This window comes from Heterocephalus glaber, unplaced genomic scaffold, assembly GCF_053883595.1.
Source record: "Heterocephalus glaber isolate CG9 unplaced genomic scaffold, H.glaber_assembly_v1.0 deba00000470, whole genome shotgun sequence".
Classification (NCBI taxonomy): Eukaryota; Metazoa; Chordata; class Mammalia; order Rodentia; family Bathyergidae; genus Heterocephalus; species Heterocephalus glaber.
In genome coordinates this window covers 5,871,233-5,889,891 of record NW_028258145.1, presented here as the reverse complement: position 1 = coordinate 5,889,891, position 18,659 = coordinate 5,871,233, and the positions used below count along the sequence as shown (strand labels likewise).

The window sequence follows — 18,659 nt, the reverse complement described above, 5'->3', positions numbered from 1 at the left end:
CTAAGGTCGCCTGGTCGGCGCTCTGGATGCCGTGCTGGACTCCAATGCACGGGTTGCCCCATTTCGGATTCTGCTGCAGGTCCCCGGGTCCCAGGTCTACTCTCCCATCGCATGTGGTGAGTCACTGAGTGGACCAGACATATGCTGGGCTGTCGCCTCTGGTGAGTTGCACTTGGTGCGAGGGTCAGGCCCTGGGATCCAAGCATGTCGAGAACTGCATGTCGGGGATGCCGAAAGGTAACCCAGAGCCTCCACCCGCAGCCCTCCTTACTTCCTCTTCCTCCTATGCCACCTCCTTGCCCCATGTCCCCTCTCCCATCTTCGTCTTTAACCCTGGGAAGCACCTGAGCTTGGGCATGCCTAGCCTTTGAGTGCTGGCTTTCAGGGTGCTGGTTGAGGACAGATGGAGCTGTCTCTCTGGGATCTTTCTGATTGCACATGGGATCACATGTGTTGTCACCATGTGACGGCGAAGTCTGAGGGCTGCCTCTGTCTGTGTCATGAGGGTAAATCATGGGACTTTGGGTGCTAGGGGACCGGGACCCCAGAGTCACCTTTGCCTCACCTGGGTACTGTCCCTCCCTGGGACACTGCCACATCTCTGCCTGGGCCTGGAGTGGCTACCTCCAAGGATGCCCCTTCTGTTTGTCTCTTTTCCTACACAAATAACCTTTTGGAAGTTAAAAATAGGAAAAAATCATCTGTAACTCTTTACTCCATATTTATCTTGTGTCAGCATAGATACATAAAGATCTTTTAGTTTGGCTTTTCTCTTGATACTTTATTAGGTACCATAAATTTTCAACATCACTTCCTGTCCACTAGCAATATCAGACCTCCCAGAAAATACAACAAGTACAAAGAAAATTCTCATTCATATCCACCACCTAACACTGCTGTGAAGATCTTAGCTGCTTTTTCAGTCTATTTATTTTTAATTAGGAATAATGATTCTGTATTTGTGTAAAATGATAAAAAATGACAGTCAATATAAAGAAATCAACATTAAAGAATACAAAGAAGAAAATACCTATGGCACTAATCCTAGTCACCTACAGTAACCTCTAGTTACACTGTAACTTGTCTGCCATTTCAATGAAAGTATTGATTAGATTTCAAAAAAAGGAAAGTAAAGTGAAACCAAAAAAGTGCTGAACTAAATGTTTCTTTAGCACAAGAGAGGTTATTTTTCTAAATGGTTCACAAAAGGTGGAGGGACAAGAATTTTGAAAGCATTACAAGGCTAGAATTGTGGTTTTTGAAAAAACAATATTTCAGTGCTGACAGTGTTCATGAAGGGTGCCCCACCCTAGGGGACAGGGTGCCAGCACGCCTGAGCCCCTCTGCTTCCCTAGTCTCTGATTTTAATAAGTTACTAGTTTTACATTGTAAGCCCCATTATGTCCTGCATCTATATCTTCCATTATTGTTCAGATCAGTTCTTTATTTCTGTTGATTTAATGGTCATACTCAGGTATGGCTTTCCTGACTGGACTCTTTTATTTTATTTTGTTATTTTTTTGAGACAGGGTCTTGCTATGTAGTTTGAGCTGGTCTTGAACTCACACTGTAGCCCACCCTGGCATCAAACTCCTGGCAGTCCTCCTGTCTCAGCCTCCTGAGTGCTGGGATTGCAGGCATGTGCCTCTGTGCCCAGCATATTTTGGTTCAGTCTTAACTGGCTGGGTTCTTGGTTTCTTCTTCCAGTAATGTCCCATGAGAGTCCTGTTCTCTGAATGTCCTCACCTTTGCAAGTGGCTGCTCCTTGCTTGTAGAGTTGAATGACACTGTGGTGGGATATGACAGTCATAGACCACATTTGAGAGCTTGGCAGCTGCTTCTTCAGGATCTTCTGGAATTTGGTAAAGTGATATGAGAGAGCTCAGGCCAGCCTGACCACTGTCCCCCATCCTGCTGGGTGATGTGCCTTTTGTGCCTGTAACTCTGTCACTAGAATTTGTATTTTACTAATTCTGTCACTGCTGTGTGCACAGTGCTGGGTGTGATGATGCATGCCTGTAACCCCAGCACTCAGGAGCGTGAGGCAGGAGGATCGTTGTGAGTTCAAGCCCAGCCTGAACTATATAGCAAGAAACAAACAAAGAAACAAATGATCCAAAAAAGAAAGTAAATGGATGCACCTTAAGACCATAATGTTAAGTGAAATAAATCAGTCACACAAGGTTCAGTATTGCCTAGTGCGTGGTTTCTCTTATATGAGAAACCCAAAGAATAAACAAATGAAAAGAGCAAAATACAGGGCAGATAATAGGAAACAGGGAGAGAGATCTTTTGCACATGGGAAGGAGACCAAGAGATGGAGGGAGGAGAGAGGGAAGTGAAAAGAAGTGAGCTGTGTTGTGTCCATGCACCGACTCCCCATAATGAATGTCATCGTTATGCACCACAAACATGGACTCATAAAAATAAAAACAAAAGCTTTTCCACATTTCCCTCTCTCCACCTTTCTCCTTTCTGTGTCTATGAATTTGACATGGTCCCTCCTTGCAGTGGAGTCACACCATGGTCACCTTTGGTGATTGGTTTATTTCATTAGTTTAACATCATACGGTTCGCCATGCCGCAGCATGTGCCTTTTTCCTTTTTAAGGCTAGATGATATTTTGATTATGAGGTATGATTGAAAAATATGGGGCCGGGGATTTAGCTCAGTGGTTCCAATGCCTGCCTCACAAGCATAAGGTCCTGAGTTCGATTCCCGTACCAAAAGAAAAAAAAAAGAAAAATATGATGAATATTTAAGTTGAAAAGGATTTATTACATAAAAGACAGTTTGTCATGAATCTCCTTCAGAATCCTCCCCCTTGGTTTGGGCACACTTAGCCCATCATTCTTGCCACTTTCTGAAGCACTTCTGGAAGTCCTCTTTCGTGTCTTTAGTTGTGCTGTGTTGGCTGCCTCCGTGTCCTGAACTGATCTAAAACATTTCCCTTTCACAGTCATTTTGAGTTTGGGGAAGAGATGGAAGTCTCACAGTGCCAGATTGGGTGGGTAAGGCGAACTCAAGACACATTGTCATGTTTTTACAAACCTGCCTATCATGTTTTTGATAACTGCTCTTAAAAACATGAAAGAGGACTCCAGAACTGCTTCAGAAAGAGCTGAGAATAATGGGGTAGGTGTGTTCAAAGTGAGGGGAGTGTTCTGAAGGAGATTAGTGGCAATGTGTCTTATACTGTAATAACTTTTAAAAAATTTAATCATTTGCACACTGTATTTCCCTTTCATTTTGGAATCAGATGTCTGATGATTGGTACACAAGTGGAAAGAAGGATGAGGTACATAGAAGTGGGAGGGAAGAGGCCCAGGTGCAAAGCCCCAGTCAGGCCAGGTAGGGGTGGGAGGAGAGCGGGAGGGAACAGGAGAGATTGGAGGCCAGGGCCCTCGCAGAGTTTTGCTTAAGCTGTGGTGAGCTCCGTGGGGCCCTGCAGGACAGGGAGACTCTGCTGTCATTCTGGGGATTGAGCTGCTCATGCACTCATTTGACTCCCTTTGCTGTAGATCAAGGCCTGGGTGGGTCTGTCTTTTTGGTCCCTGGAAGCCGACTTCTTAGAGCAGGCAGAATGGGTGTTCACCCCGGGACAGGGCTGATGGGCAGAAATTCTATGAGAAACTCATCGAGACCTTTGTACAGATGGTCTCTGAGTAACACTCATGCCTTCAGAGACCCGGGTTTGAACTCTGACCCCCAGTGGAGTTTGGTTCTATTTACTGGAGCACAGATGAGGGGTTTTCCATCCCTAGCAACTTCTGTCCTGTGAGCTTGAGTGAAAGGAAAGTGAGAAAGGAGAAAAAAGGAGGGGGTGGTATTATTGCAGGGATAGTTAGGAGATCAGCTTCTGGGGGCAGAGCAGGTCTCACTATCTGTGGGTTCTGTATCTGCAATTTCAGTGACATGTGCATTAAAATTTAGAAACAAGCCAGGGATTTAGCTCAGTGGCCCCACACCTGCCTTGCAAGCGCAAGGTCCTGAGTTCAATCTCTGGTACCAGAGAAAAGAATTTTCTTTTTAGAAACAAAATTGCATGGGAAAAACCAGACTCTCCCTGGTCATTTTTCCCTAAACAATCTATCGACTATTGCCATGTCATGTATGTGGTATTAGGTATTCTAAGGACTCCAGAGATGATTTGCAGTATACCAGAGGTTGTGTGCAGGGTCTGTGCAAATACTACAGCATTTTACATAAGAGCTTTGAGCAGCCAGAGTCTAGTGTCTTGGGAGTCCTGGAACCCATCATAGTTGGGGCAGCTGGAGCTTGTAAAAACAGTGTAGGTTTGGAAAATGAAGAAGGAATCTTTTTTAAGTTTCAGAGATCATTAAAGGAAGTTCTGAGAGATTTTGGCTAATCAGAATGTGGTATATGTGTGATTTAAACTTTATTTTATTAGAACATTTTGCAGTGCATGAAGTTTGCATTCATCTTAGGGAGTAGGTCATGTACATAACACATCTTGATTCTCTTTTTTATTCCCCTGCCCCTCCCCATCTCTCTCCCTCTGTCTCTAGATCCCCCTTTCCCATTTTCATTATTATTGTTAATATCATTACTTTTGTTCGTATTTAGGGCATACAGTGTTTACGTTCATTGTGGCATTGTTATGTGTACGGGACACATCTGAGGTCTTCTTACTTCCCCTCGCCCTTGATCTCTTGGACCTCATCCCATCTGCAAAAGGCCTGTCTTTCTGTTTCCTTCTCCCAGTCCTTTATTTTGCTCTGTGTTTTTATTTTATTTTATTTTTTGCTCTGTGTTTTTAAAGTGCCTTCACATTAAACCCTTTCCCCATGGCTCTGCTCGGCTTGGGAGGTGGCTTCGTTATCTGACTCTGGAGAAGGATGTGAGGCACAGGAGCTCTGCTCCTGTCTGGCCGGCTTGGTGCAGGGCGGCTGTGATGGGTGTCTTCTTGAAGCACCCTCTCTGACGCACATGTGCTTATCCGTGCCCTTGACCGTGCCTGGTGTTCTGGTTTCTTGTACTCTGCATCACTGTTGTCTTTGTCTTTGGACAGAACTTTATTAAGGGAGGAAATGTTCCAAGATGGATCAGATTAGCATCTTCCTGAATCTCATGCCAGGGTGGTGGAGGATGTGCCAACCAGATCATTTTTCCGAGCGTAGCCCTCACTGGATGCTTCAAGGAACATCTGGGTGGGACCTGGCAGGAGGGACACCCAGCTCCTGCATCCATGCTCTGGGGTCGGGCATTGCCAGCTGGCACACTTGTTTTTGGTTTCTGCTTTTCCTTAGGACAACACTGGGTGGAATTTTCCATGTGGGCTTGAACCCCAGATGTGACTGAGAGGTGCAGGCTACCGTTCCTACCATGGAGTTACTCTCACCGGGCTCATAATGTTTTTAAATAATTTCACTTTTGCATACATAACAGCATTCACTGAAGGGATTTTTTCCTTCCTGGAGATGTTGTTGATAGTTACTCAAAAAGCTGGTGAATGCTGAGTCCAGTTTTTAGATTTAGAATATTTTGAGGTCAAAAGCAATGTGTTGAGTATCTTTAGACCCAGATACAATGGTGCACCTAGGAGGCTGAGACAGGAGGATCACTTGAGCTCAGGAGTTTGAAACCAGCCTGGGTAACATAGTGAAACTCTGTTTAAAAAAACAAAACAAAAAAACCTGCGATCAAACTTAAACCTGGGATCAAACTTTCTTCTAGCATCTTACAGGTTGCAGACCATTTGGAAAAGGATCTTAGCAAACACCTAGCTTAATCCCTTTAATTTGTAGAAGATAAAGAGAAATTGAGGCATATGGGCTTCAAAAGATGATTTGGGTAACTGATTTATGTGATTTCTTACTGATCATAAAAGGACAGTGTTCTTCTGGAGAGGCTCCTGGCCCTTGACTATCTCTGGCTGGTGGGTGGCTGTCCTACTCCAGCTCCCCTGGATTCCAGATATCCCAAAGGGCTGGTTTAGGAGATGCTGTTTCTCTGGCTTCATCACTTTACACTAGAACCTCATGTATCTGAATTGCCTAGGGCTGTGAGTAATCCTGCTTTAAAAACTAAAGGCTGAGTATCCCTTATCCAAAATGCTTGGGACCAAAAGTATTTCAGATTTTGGATTTAAAAAAAAAATTGGAATGTGTTACGGCTTGTGTCTAGATGTCCCCACAAAGCCTTGTGTGGTCATAGATGGGGTTTTTTTTGGAGGTGGCTGGATCTAGAGTGTGTGACACTGGAATTGATTCATGGTGCAATGCTAGGCTCATGGGCACTAGGATTAAGGGTGTGAGTGCTACCTGCCTAAGTACCTGGATAAGATGTAAGGGATAGAAAGAGCAGTGTCCTTTACCACGAACTGTTTCTCCTCTTCAATGCTTGTCTGCCGTGCCAGCCTGCCTTGACTATAGACTGAAACCTCTGTAAACTGTGAGACAAATAAACCTTTCCTCCTTTAACTTTGGGTATTTTGTTTTAGCAAGGAAAAAAGTAACTAAGACAGAATATTTGCATAAATAGATAGGTTGATAGATAGATAGATATTTTGGAGGTGGGACCCAAGTCTGATCTCGAAATTAACTTACATTTCTTACATACCTTTATGTGTATAGCCTGAAGGTAATTTTATACAATATTTTAAATACATAATGTTTATGAAACAGAGCTCCATGGTGTGGAATTTTTCACTTGGAGCAGCATCATATAAGAGCTCAAAAAGTTTCAGATTTTGGGTTTGGTGATTAGGGAATCTCACCCCATAATATTTTTTTTTTTTTTTTTTTTTTTTGGTACCAGGGATCGAACTTGGGACCTTGCACTTGCAAGGCAGGCACTGTAACCACTGAGCTAAATCCCTGGCCCACACCCCATAATATTAAGGAAACTCAGAGAGTGTGAAATTCTCTGTCTTATTTTCTTGCCCTCCTTTTTGGGGGTTACTTGTCTAGATTTATGGTGCTTTTTAGTTACTAAGGGGTTTGTAATTGTTGAGTTTTGAAGATTTGTAAATGTAGCTCAGAGTAGTAAAGTAATGAGATTCTTCAGCCTTTTTGCAGATGCGCTGGGAAGGAAGTTTTGCCTTATTGGTTTTTCTTCCTCTCTCAGCCTTTTCTTCCTACCCTGAAACATCTGAAAGCAAACCCTAGAAGCTGATATTTCACCCTGCACATTTGAGTGACTATCTGAGAATTTGGCCCCTCTTAAATCACTACAGCATCATCATTGGAGTAAAAGTTAACTGATCGTTGGAGTCACTTAGATTCAGTTCAGTCTTGAGGTTTTACTGGCTTTAAGCATCCTTTGTGGGTCTGGGTGATTCTAATCTTCTTTCTTTTCCTTCCTTCCTTCTTCTCTCTCTCCCTCTTTCATTTATTTATTTATTTATTTTGGTACTGGGGATTGAACTCAGGTCCTTGTGCTTGCACAGCAATTTCTTTCTTTTTTATTGAGACAGAATCTTGCTGTGTAGGTCAGGCTGTCCTCGAACTCACTATGTAGACCAGGCTGGTGTCAAATTTGCCATGTTCCTGAGTGCTGAGATTACAGGGATGCACCACCACACCTGGCTGTTCTAGTCTGTTTTTAAGAACCACACTTGATGCTGGGCTGTTGTGTTTCTTACTTCCCTTTTATTTAATACCCCTCCTCACTCCCTGGCCTCTTTGTCTCCTTGCCTCTTTGAGGACATTGGCTGGTTTTTGTAAAGGATGTCACACCTGCGCTTGTCTTCTTCCTCCCCTGTCATCTAGCTCAGTCCTCCGACCTTCTTCATACCTCCTGAAAAACAGAAGATACTTGCAAAGGTTTTTAAATAAACTTAGGTCCAACTTTTTGAGGAAGAAAACTTCTTAAGGGTTCCTGTATGATTTTTCATCTTGGCACATAGGTTTGATTGTCTCACTCTTAGCTCTGCCGAGGTTGGCTAGTGTTTAAAGTAGAGGTTTTCTACTTGGAACATTTCTTAAGAATTTTCAAACATAAGGAAAAGTTGAAGGACTATATAGTAAATTCTATAGGTCAGGAGTTTAAAAATACATACTGGCTGTTTCAGTAATTGCTGTCTTTTGCCATAGACATCGGACCATCTTCTGCCTGCTAAGAACCCCTTCTGGGGACTTCCAGGACTCAGTCTCATCCCTGTCATCTTTGACAGTGCAGTGATTTGAATGTGGTTTGTCCCCACCCAGCCTCACACTGAGCCTCAGTTCTCATGAGGTACGCGTGCTCACAAAGGCACCACTGTTTCTCTTGAGAGACTGGCTTCATTCTCTGGAGACTGGAGCAGGTCTTGCTGGACCAGGTTGGTTGCCAGGAGAAGAGCAGGTTACTGCAAAGTGAGTGTGGTTTCCTCGGTGTGCTGTCTCCCTCTCACACAGTCCTGCCATGTGAAGTCCTCTGCCCTGTCCTGACACAGTGTGATGCTTGATCTTGGTCTTTCAGCCTCCAAAACAGTGAGCTAAAATACCTCTTTTCTTTCATTCCCTGGGCCTCAGGTATGTTGTTACAGCAGTATAGCAGTAGGCAGAGATAGCGCTTTCTGGATGATAAGATGTCAAATGCTTCGGTTGGCTACTTCCGCTTCCTCTCTGGATCAGCCATCCTTCCTGGCGCCCTTCAGTGGAGAAGTAGGATTTAGGGGTCACGGTCTAGGTTTCAGGGGTGCTTATTGTTCCTGATGTTATTGCTTCTAACACCTTTTGAGTAAATAAACCTAAGAAGTATGTGTGATGACAAAGAGAATCATAAATTAAAGCTTGCTTTTTCAGTTCACCTGTATAACTACAGTTATTGATTCTGGTTTTTTCATACACTGAAAATTTTGGTTTCTAACAATGTCCACATAATTATCTATGTAGTCCATATACCTAGTAATATAGCTATCATTTCTAAATACCAGTGTTACTATTAACAAGAATACGCAAATGAAATTCACCTTTCTGTAGCTACATTTGGCTGTAGAATATATTTAGTCAAAACACTGTTTAAAATAGTTATTTTTTCTGTGTAATTATTTCAGTAATCTGATAAATTTTATTGGTTTTTTAGGGTCGATTTTTTCCCCCTTATTAATGTAACTTAATTTTTAAGAAATGTGAAACACTACCATGCTTCCTAAATTAAACCTATCAGATCTGTGAAGTCTTTGTAGAGAGACCTTCACTGCCTCAGCCCTGGTTCCTTCCCTCTGCTCTGTAGAACTCCTTTTCTGGTTTAGCTGTCCACTGTCTTGCTCTGTAAATGTTAAATGTATAATATGTATCTCTGTTCCTCTGCCTTTCTTTCACAAATTTTCTAGTCTGTTTCTTGCTGTACTTTTTTTCACTTAACATGTCCTGGGAATTATTGCCTATCAGAGGGAGAGATGATCTTTGTTTTTGTCATTTACGTATGCGAAGGACCCATGGTTTATTCATAGTTTACACTGATGCACGTTGAGGTTGCTTTTACTGTTTGTCATGGCAGATTGCTGCCGCAGTAAATGTCCTTGTTCCTAAATCATTTACACCTTTATTGTTGGGTCTTTGGTATCGATTCCTAGAAGTGTGTAAATGATTCTGGAGTTTTGGTAGATATTGCTAAATTTCCTTTCCCCTATTTGAGTTGTACCATTTAGAAAAATTCCCACCAGCAGTGTGTGAAGGACCTGCTTTCCCACAAACCTGCCACAAGACTCATTGCCAAACTTTTGCCAACCCGATAGGTAAGATGTGATGTTTCCACATGGTTTTAATTTGTATTCCTTTTTATTTAACAGAATGTTGATCATCTTTCCTGTTTAAGAGCTATTTTCAGAAACTCCTTGTTCCTATTAATAGCCTCATTTTTTTCCTTATTGGGTGGTTTTTCTTTTTTCCTCTCAAGTTTTAGATACTTCTTCAATATCAAGAATATTAGCTATTTATATAAGAAATTAAAAATATTTTTTCCAGCCTATCATTTGTCTTTTGGTAACTTTGGCTGGCTTGTTTTACTTCACCCGCCCCCTCGCCCCCCCTGCCTCCCTGCCTTTTAATGTAGTGGGATTTGTAACATTTCTTTCTTTCTTTTTTTTTTTTTTGGTACTGGAGATCAAACTCAGCACCTTATGGTTGTGAGGCAGGTGCTGGAACCACTGAGCTAAATTCCTGGCCCTGTAACATTTTAGTTTCTGACTTTGAGTCATAGATAGGAAGGTTTTCCCATTTGCAAGTTATACAGGAATTCACCTAAATTTTCTGGAAGTACTTGTAATTTGACCTTTTTTCCCCAGGACTGTTTTTTAAAGCTATTGCTCCGTATCTTCTCATTGTTTCTGGTAAGTCTGCTGTCATTCTTTTCTTTGTTCTTGTGTTATTGTATTGTTCTTTGTTTATACAGTGGACCCTATTGTAATTGAAGTTGGTTATAAGTGAATACAGCTGAGACCTCGATATTTACCTGGGTACACTCTCTACCTAACAAGAAGCAAATGAATCTTCCATTAACCTAATTAACACAAGTTGTTCATATGTCAGGCTGGTTGTAACTTGAGGGTCCACTGTAACTGGTTTATACCAACTTGGTAATGATACTCATATTCATTATGACTAATGTGATTTTTTTCTCCCAATTCATTTGCTGCTTAGGGTTTATTGAGATTCTGGAATCATATATTTATAATTTTCACCATACTTAAAAAATTTTAGCCCTTATTTCTTCAAATATTTTTTGCTCTCTGCCACTCCTGGGCGGGGGGCATTGTGGCTACTCGTATTCTAGTATTTTTTTTTGAGACAGAGTCTCACTCTGTATTTTAGGTTGCCCTTGAACTCACTGTGTAGCCCAGGCTGGCCTTGAGCTTACAGTGATCCTCCTGCCTCAGCCTCCCAAGTGCTGGGATGTGTGTGCAACCACACCTGGCTACATTTTAGTATTTTAAGCCCTTTGTTGTTCTATAGCTCTTCTTTTTGTGATTGCTGTCAATTCTTTTCCTTCTGTTTTTTGTTTGTTTTCTCATGGTGCCTTCAATCAAGTTCCCTAATTGTTTTTCTGTGATTTCTAATCTGTTTCTCATCCCCTGCAGTATCACTCATTATCAGTGAGTGTGTTCTGCATCTTTAAGGGCCTGACTTGGCTCTTTTTCTGCCTCCCTCTTAGTGTCTCCCAGGGCTTAGGCCTTCTGGACGTCTGGAGCTGTTAATCACGGCTGCTTCATGTCCTTGGCTCCTGATGCTGCTGCCTCTGCTATTTCTGGTTTTCTTTCAACTAATTGATTTTTCTTTTTTTTGGTTGTAGGTCAGTTTTTTCTGTCTCTTCCTGCTTCTGTTTCTGAGAAGTGCATTTGATGGTCATAATACAAAGATAGTTTAATGGTTTCAATTATAAATTCTATTTTTACTTTCAGTGTCAGAGGTTGAGTTTGTCTGATTTCATGTATTGTAAATATGTGGAGACTCATTTTCTTTGATGGAAAAGGGGGCAAAGAGGTATTCAGAACTACATAGTAGGGAAAATACGTAGGTAAAAATCCTGTAAATAGCCAGGTGTGGTGCCGCACACCTGTAATCCCAGAATGGGGAGGCTGAAGCAGGAAGATACTGAGAATTGAAGGCCAGCCTGAGCGCCATAGTGAGTTCAAGGCCAGGCTGAACTACACAGTGGGACCCTATCTCAACACAACAATCCTGTAAATCATGGTGACAGTCCCACAAAGATAGTGCTTTAGCCTTATGGTGTGCGAGATTTCTGAAAATAAAGCCTTCTCTCCTTTGCTCGATTGCCACTGTCCCGTGGAATTTCTCTGCACGGTAGTGATGAGTGACAGCAGCAGTGTCGCCTGACAGCAGTGCTGTCGAGCCCACCCCTTTGTCTCTGCGGAGCTTTCAGAGAGCAGATAGTGCTTGGCGAGGGGGCATTGTGCTGCCATTTCAAAGGGACAGATCTGCACCGTGCACCCTGAGGCCCATTTCATGCTAAACTAGGCCTCTGGGTGGCTGGAAAAGGCGCTTAGCTCAGTGGGATACTTATTATGCAGAGAGAAACAGTTGGTGTTTTCAGTTTACGCTTGGATCAAGTTATTTGTGGCCAGTTGGTGCAGAAGCTTCAGGTATAGACAATGAGTTGCTTGTTTTACTTCCTGAAAACACCCCTGGGGAAAACCTAAGAGAATAAATACCATGTGTTTCACTGTGACTCAGCTGCTGGGAGCTCCTGTCCCTGGTGACGTCACAGTTCAGCAAGGTCCCAGTCACGTGAACAGGCTCTGGGTTGGCTCTTTCTTTGCATAACTTTTTTACTTCTTGCCCAGAAAATGGTAATATTGATGTCTACTTTATCACTGTTGTTTGAGCCAGGTCTTGCTTTGTACTTCAGCCTGGCCTTGAACTCACTGTGTAGCCTAGGCTGGCCTGGAACTTCTGGCGATCCTCCTGCCTCAGCCTCTGGAGTGCTGGGATTACAGGAGTTTGCCACAAAGCCTGGCTACCTTGTGATATTTTTAGGAAGGTCATGCTGGTAAGTATATGGCATACCTAGCACATGCCAGACATTCAGAAAAATGTCCTCAGTTGGCCACTTGTGGTTGTTCCAAGGTAGAACTGGTTATTCATAAATCATCAGTGGTGTTTGTTCTGCAGTTTCTAATATTGAATCTATAAATCTGATTTTTCAACTGGACTTTAGTTTTCTTAGAAAATGGAAAAGTTTTTCTGCAGAATTAGAGGCCTTCATAAAATGGTGTCATTTTGTTACTTGCTCTTCTGTGTTCATCCACAATTCTGCTATAAATTTTGATTTTAGACACCTCCAGCTCCCGTAACATTTGGGAGATACATTTTCTCACAGTTCTGGAGACTGGAAGTCCAAGATCATAGTGCCAACAGGGTTGGTTTCTGATGAGGCTCTGTCCTTTGTTTGCAGACAGCCACCTTCTCACTGTGTCCTCACCTGGCCTTTCTTGGTTTTTGCCTGTCCCTGACCTCTTCTTGCAATAGTCACCTTGAAGGTGAGGGCTTCCACACAGGAATTTTGAGGAGCCCCCCTTAGACCCTTACACAGTTCCCTTTCTTCTGTCTGGGTTTGGCAGGGCTGCCGTAGGATGAGAAATACTGCTGCAGCACTGAATAAATTTGTATGCTTTTCATTATCCTATCTCTGCTTGTAGGTGGCAAAGTCTCGCTTTCTTAACACTTGTATGTCTGCAGTGTCAGACAGAAACACACTTATAAGAACATGTATAACTAAGCAGAGGCTTACCAGCAGGCATGCAATCTACTTTCAATTGTATTTCATTTTCTTTTTGAGCTATTTTCAGATGCACAGCTTTATGTAATTTGAAAAACTCTGCTCTAGTGTAGGTTCCAAACCTACATGTATGTGTGACATACATTGAATGACTTTACTTTTTAGTCCTGTGAGGTCGCGGATGTGCCATTGGCTTGCTTTGATTTATGGTATTTGGGAAGCCCATCATGAGATTTCCCTGCAGAGGAAATTATAGCTTGGAAAATTTCCCTGCCATTTGGCAGTGTTAGTAGGAAATGGACAGTAGGGTGGAAAAGTTTCATCACATTGACTGTCTCTGCCAGGAGAGGCCCACAGCCAGGTCTGACAGTTGGGTGCTGGGTGGGTTCTAATAAAAGCTCACTGTGGTTCTACAGTAGATTTAATGTGTTTGTTTTCTCTCTCAAGGTGTGGCTTGGTTTTCTTATGGAATTATCTTTCCTTATCATAAGCCCCTTCCCAGTAGATAAAAGAATTGTTTTGTTTTGTTTTGTTTTTCGGTACCGGGGATCATCGAACTCTGGACCTTGTGCTTTTGAGGCAGGCGGTGGAACCACTGAGCTAAATCCCAGCCCTAGAAGAATTGTTATTAAGAATAAAAGTCTATAAGTTTTTGATGTCTTTCTCTCTAGTCTTAATTGTGATCTGGTATTGGGATGGAGCTTGATTTTATCTACAGTTATCTCTCGTAGCCTTTTTGTTGCAGTTAACAGCTGTGTTAGTGCCGTGAGCTTTCCTGCAGGATAATGACCACCTGTGTCATTCAGGAGGGCAGGATTCCAGGGAGAGACCTGCTCCCTCTAAATGCAAGCACAAAGGAACTTAGCATTCAGCCCTAGTAGGTCCTAGGCCCACGGTTACACAAACCATACTTCAATATTCAAATGTTGCTGCTTATAGGAGACCTTGGGGCACTGCATGGTTCTGAGGGAGTTTGTGCACAGGTTTGCCCTCCATTGGATACATGATCTTGGGCAGGTATTTGAGCTGCTCTTGGTCTTGGTGGCAGATCAGTGTGACAGTGCTGGGAACAGATGGGAGCCACAAAGGTGAGGCCTCTTCCCTCTCTTGCTCTTCCCATTCCTCCAACTTTGTTTGTTTTTGATAAACGAGGATTATAAGAGCACATAGCAGATGACTAAAGGTCAATAAAGATCTCCCTGTTCAGTTCATCCTTGTTTGTTTTGTGCCCCATTGTGTTGGTTTTGTTGTGGAGATGATGAAGGACAAAGACCTACAAAGAGAAGGCCTGAGTCCCCAGGCAGCAGGGCCTTACCACCCCCAAGACCCAAGTGTGGTTATCTGCTTCTGTGGAGCCGGGACTTGGGCCGTGATGCATGGCCTTCTTGGCGTAAGACACCGTAGTTTAGGTTATTCTCATGACTGACACACTGCTGCCATCGGGGGCCCTGAGGGGGCCAGGAAGACTAGCGCAGAGGTAGGTGACCCGATGTCACCTAAGCTGCTTAGCCTGCCATGTGTCATTGCCACTTCAGGAACCAGGTTCAGGCCAAGCAAAGTTTGGAAGCCTGAAGAGAGTCATGGTGTGGAGACTGGAATTGCTTGGCTTGGTGTTTTTAGGTACCGGGGACCCAACCCAGGGCACTCTGGCACCAGGCTATATCCCTATAACTTTGTATTTTTCATTTTGAGATCTCTCTAAGTCATCCAGGCAGGACTCAAACTTGTAATCCTCCTGCCTCAGCTTCCTCAGTGCTGCACCTGTCACTATGCCTGGCTTGGTTTTGTTTTAAAAAAGCTTCCTTTAGCTGGGCATAGTTAGTGGTGCACACCTGCAATCCCAGCACTCCAAGAGGCAGAATTTGAGTTCAGCCTGGGCTACTTAGCAGACCTAGTCTCAAAATAAGGGCTGGAGATGCAGCTCAGCGTGAAAGCCTTGGGTTGGATCCCCAGGACTGCTCCCTTCCCCCTAAATGGCAGAAACTTTCCTTGTCCCAAGAGATGTGGTGAGCTTGAAGGGCCAGTGGATTCTGGACACCACAGGAGCCTCCCGGATGGGAAGGAAGTAGAAAGCAAGAGGATCGTGACTGCTTACCCCTGAGTTTGCTCCTTGTGAGCCCAAGTGGCTGTTTCTTGGGCTTATGGACCCTTAGGGAGCAAGACCAGGGAGGGGAGACAGAGAAGAGCTGGGAGGGTCCCTGGTCACCTGTTCTTGGGGCAGAGGCCAGGAAGTCCTGACTGTGAATAGAGGTACTGGGGAGAGAGCACCATGGGGTCGGCCCTCTCCCATGTTGGCCAGACAGCTGGCGGTAGTGATGACCAAGGAGGTTGCTGTGGACACTGCTGTACCTAAAAATTGGAAGATACAGGGATTGAAGTGCTATTGTTTTAACTCATTTTTTCTGCACAAAGTGTTTGCTTAGGTACTTCTTTTTTTCTTTTCCAAATTGTTCTCTCAGAACAGCTGTCCTAATACAGATGGTCTTCATGCTCAAGGACTCTACACCAGTGTCCAAGTGTGGGTCACCTGGCACTTTCTTGCATGGGGTGCAGGTTGAGATTCCTGTGTCCACAATGCTTGCATATTCCTTATCCAAACTGGAAGTGTTTTAATCCAAAACATTGTGTTACAGAATCTTTGCATATATATAATGTTTTGGGGATGGGACCTACCTCTAAAATACAAAAGTCATTCATGAGTATGTTTCGTATGGACCTTATCCATATAGCCGAAACCTAATTCTATACAGTATTTTCAGTCTTGTGGATGAGACAAAGTTTGCATCTTGTGACATAATGTTGGTGTTCAAGAGTTCAGATTTTGCAATATTTTGGATTTTGGATTAGGGATGCTAGAGCTGTATTGAGAAGGTCATCAGATGAATGAATCTAGGCTGTGGGGAAAGGAAGGATGCAGGTAACAGAAAGAAAGTTTGGTTTTGAGAGAATCTGAATCAGGTTTAGGGTGACTGCTGTGTGGCCTTCATGATCTGTGGGCCTCTATGTAGGCAGATTATCCGGCGCTATTGTTTACTTGGTGGCGCTTCATTCATTTCCCTCTGCACTGGTTTGGAACTGCAGCCAGATGGGATCTGCCAGATATACACCAGCCCGTGCTTGCTTCAGGCCAGTGGCTCTGCGGAGCAACTCCTGTGTGCCAGGAGTATCACAGGGACCTGGGCATGGTCCCTGTGTGAAGTGTCCATTGTCCAGTTGTCCTGTGGACAAACTCAAGAGGCTGCGTGAGAAGTAACACAGATGACTAAGTGCATTGTTAATGGTGTTGCTTCATGCCTCAGTAATGTGGTGAATTCTTTTTAGTTGCATTTGAAAGAAACTAACTTACTGTGTATAATTTCAATACTTTTGTGTGCTTTTAAATGTGTCCCGCTAAGAAGAGACCTCTTCTTACAGGTTTTGAAGGGACAGTGCTGTCAGTGATCCTAAGTATCCATTTCCAAACCTGTGGGTTTCTTAGGCTGTTGCTCGTGGGTTAATAGTGCAGGGTGCAAGTGACAGGATCCCACACAGCCAGCAGGGCTTGTGTGATCTTGGTCTGCAGTACCTTTTGGGGAAACCATGTTATCATGGGAGACATGAAGCAAGACTGAGCCAGTTGGTATGTTACTTGTTGTTGTTATTTTGTTCTGGAACAGCTAATTACCAATACTGTGCATTAGTGCAGTGGGCAGGATGGTCACAGAGCAGTCCCTGTCCTTGTCAGCTGTCCCCTCTGGTGGCACTGGGAGTGGTGTTGGCAGATCCTATTGCTGCAGTGAGAGAGACCATGGGTACGGGGGAGGGACCTGCTTTCCTCCGGCAAGCTATTGCCCTGGGTGTGACAGTCCTGATGTTTGAATAACACAAACGGGATAGGAATTACATTTGGAACCTAGTTACTTTCAGTTTTTAATCTCTGCATCTTTCTATTCTAATCCAGGGGCAACGTTAGAGGAAATAAACCAGCACTGGGACTGGCTGGAGCAGAATCTCCTCCATACTTTGTCTGTCTTTGACAATAAAGATGACATTGTCAGCTTTGTCAAAGGAAAAGTAAAGGTGGGTCCCTTGGTTTTAATATTTCCCCATTTTTTAAATCACTTTCTTACGACATCTCGAACACTGCAGTGTATTAAGCCTTCTCTCCTCTAACCCCATTTTTGATTTTTTTGTGTGTGTGGGGTGGTGGTGGTGGTACCAGAGATTGAACCCAGGACCTTGCACTTGCCAGGCAGGCATGGCATCACTGAGCTACATCCCTGGCCCTCTAACTCTATTTTTTAGCTGACTACATAAAGCCAAATGAGTTCAACTGTCAAACTTTGCAGAGTCAGGTCCAGAAAACATGCCTGAAATTACAGTAAGAAAGACTTCACCCTTAGGCCCAATTTCTATTATCTTTTATAGAAATGCAGGCCCTTTGTTCATCTTGGGGAAAAAAACCCATCATGTTGGGATTTCTGTTTCTGTTTTTGAACAGCACATTATTTGACTCCTTAAGTTAGTTATTCCCAACTTTTTTTTTTTTGGTAGCTGTGACATTTTGTTGTCATTTTTTTGGACCTCGCAGTTTCCTTCTGCTAATCGTGGGTGTTTACTCTTAAAATATGTTCATTAAATGGAATTAAGACCAATAAAGCTTTGAGAAAGCAGAGAGGACTATTTGGGGAAGTATTTGTTGGTCCCTCCTATGAGTTTTCATTTTATATAACTGGTCTTCTCACAATAACAGGTAGGATAATCAGTGCTTTAAAACTGGGAGAGACAGTTTCTTACTCTAAATTTAACTCTCTCATTAGACACTTGAACTCATTAGCCTGAAGCAGAGTTTTCCTCTCTTAGGGTAAAACATCTCAGACCTTGGATTTTATTTTTCTTCAAGTGTTATGGCTTTTGCTTAAAGGGTATGAGAGCAAAAGTTTGAGTTTAGAGGAACATAATAGAAGTGCTGTTTTCTGTAGACTGGGGACACTTACGCGATCAGGGAAAGGAAAGGCCGCCTCAGTCCAGCTGGTCTGGCAGTGTGACTGGTGTCCTCTGAGCATGACCCTTGGCCTGTGGGGTCGGGGTGGGCCTGGCCATCATGGGGATGTGTCCAGCTCTGGGGCTGCCTCCACATACTGGACCATCTGAGTGTGGCTCAGCTCCCTGCAAGTGATGGCACTGGGGCTTGGCTATGGTGCTGCCCCTTACACTCAGTGCATCTTTCTTGGTCTCATGTAGATTATTGTGGGTTTTTGATCTAGGTATTTCTTTTAGTTAGGAGAAGGAAGATTCATTTCTGCTGCAAAGGCTTTAGAAACGTTTCTGTAAGAGAAGAACACTTTTCTTCTGTCCTTCTGGGTTCTGTGGCTGGGGCCCTGGAAATTAACCCGACACAAGACAGATTAACAAGAAAAAATAAACGGACTATTGTATGCAGGATGCATACACAGAAACTCTGCAGTAATGAGCTCGAAGGGTGGTTAGAAAGG

At 43.4% G+C, this 18,659-nt stretch overlaps 1 protein-coding gene across 5 annotated transcripts in view; it reads left to right on the top strand.

The window, feature by feature from the left end:
* Positions 1 to 18,659, top strand: part of Tbc1d8 (TBC1 domain family member 8) — a 96,675-nt gene that overhangs the window by 41,570 nt on the left and 36,446 nt on the right. For 2 of the 5 annotated variants that reach the window (XM_004844448.4, XM_087203711.1), the window contains exons 2-3: positions 6 to 116; positions 17,126 to 17,244. In XM_004844448.4, the coding sequence (XP_004844505.1) occupies positions 6 to 116; positions 17,126 to 17,244 (230 nt within the window). Of the gene's footprint in view, positions 1 to 5; positions 162 to 17,125; positions 17,245 to 18,659 lie in introns of all 5 variants that reach the window. The other 3 variants (XM_021258110.2, XM_004844447.4, XM_004844449.4) reach the window with 2 other exon arrangements.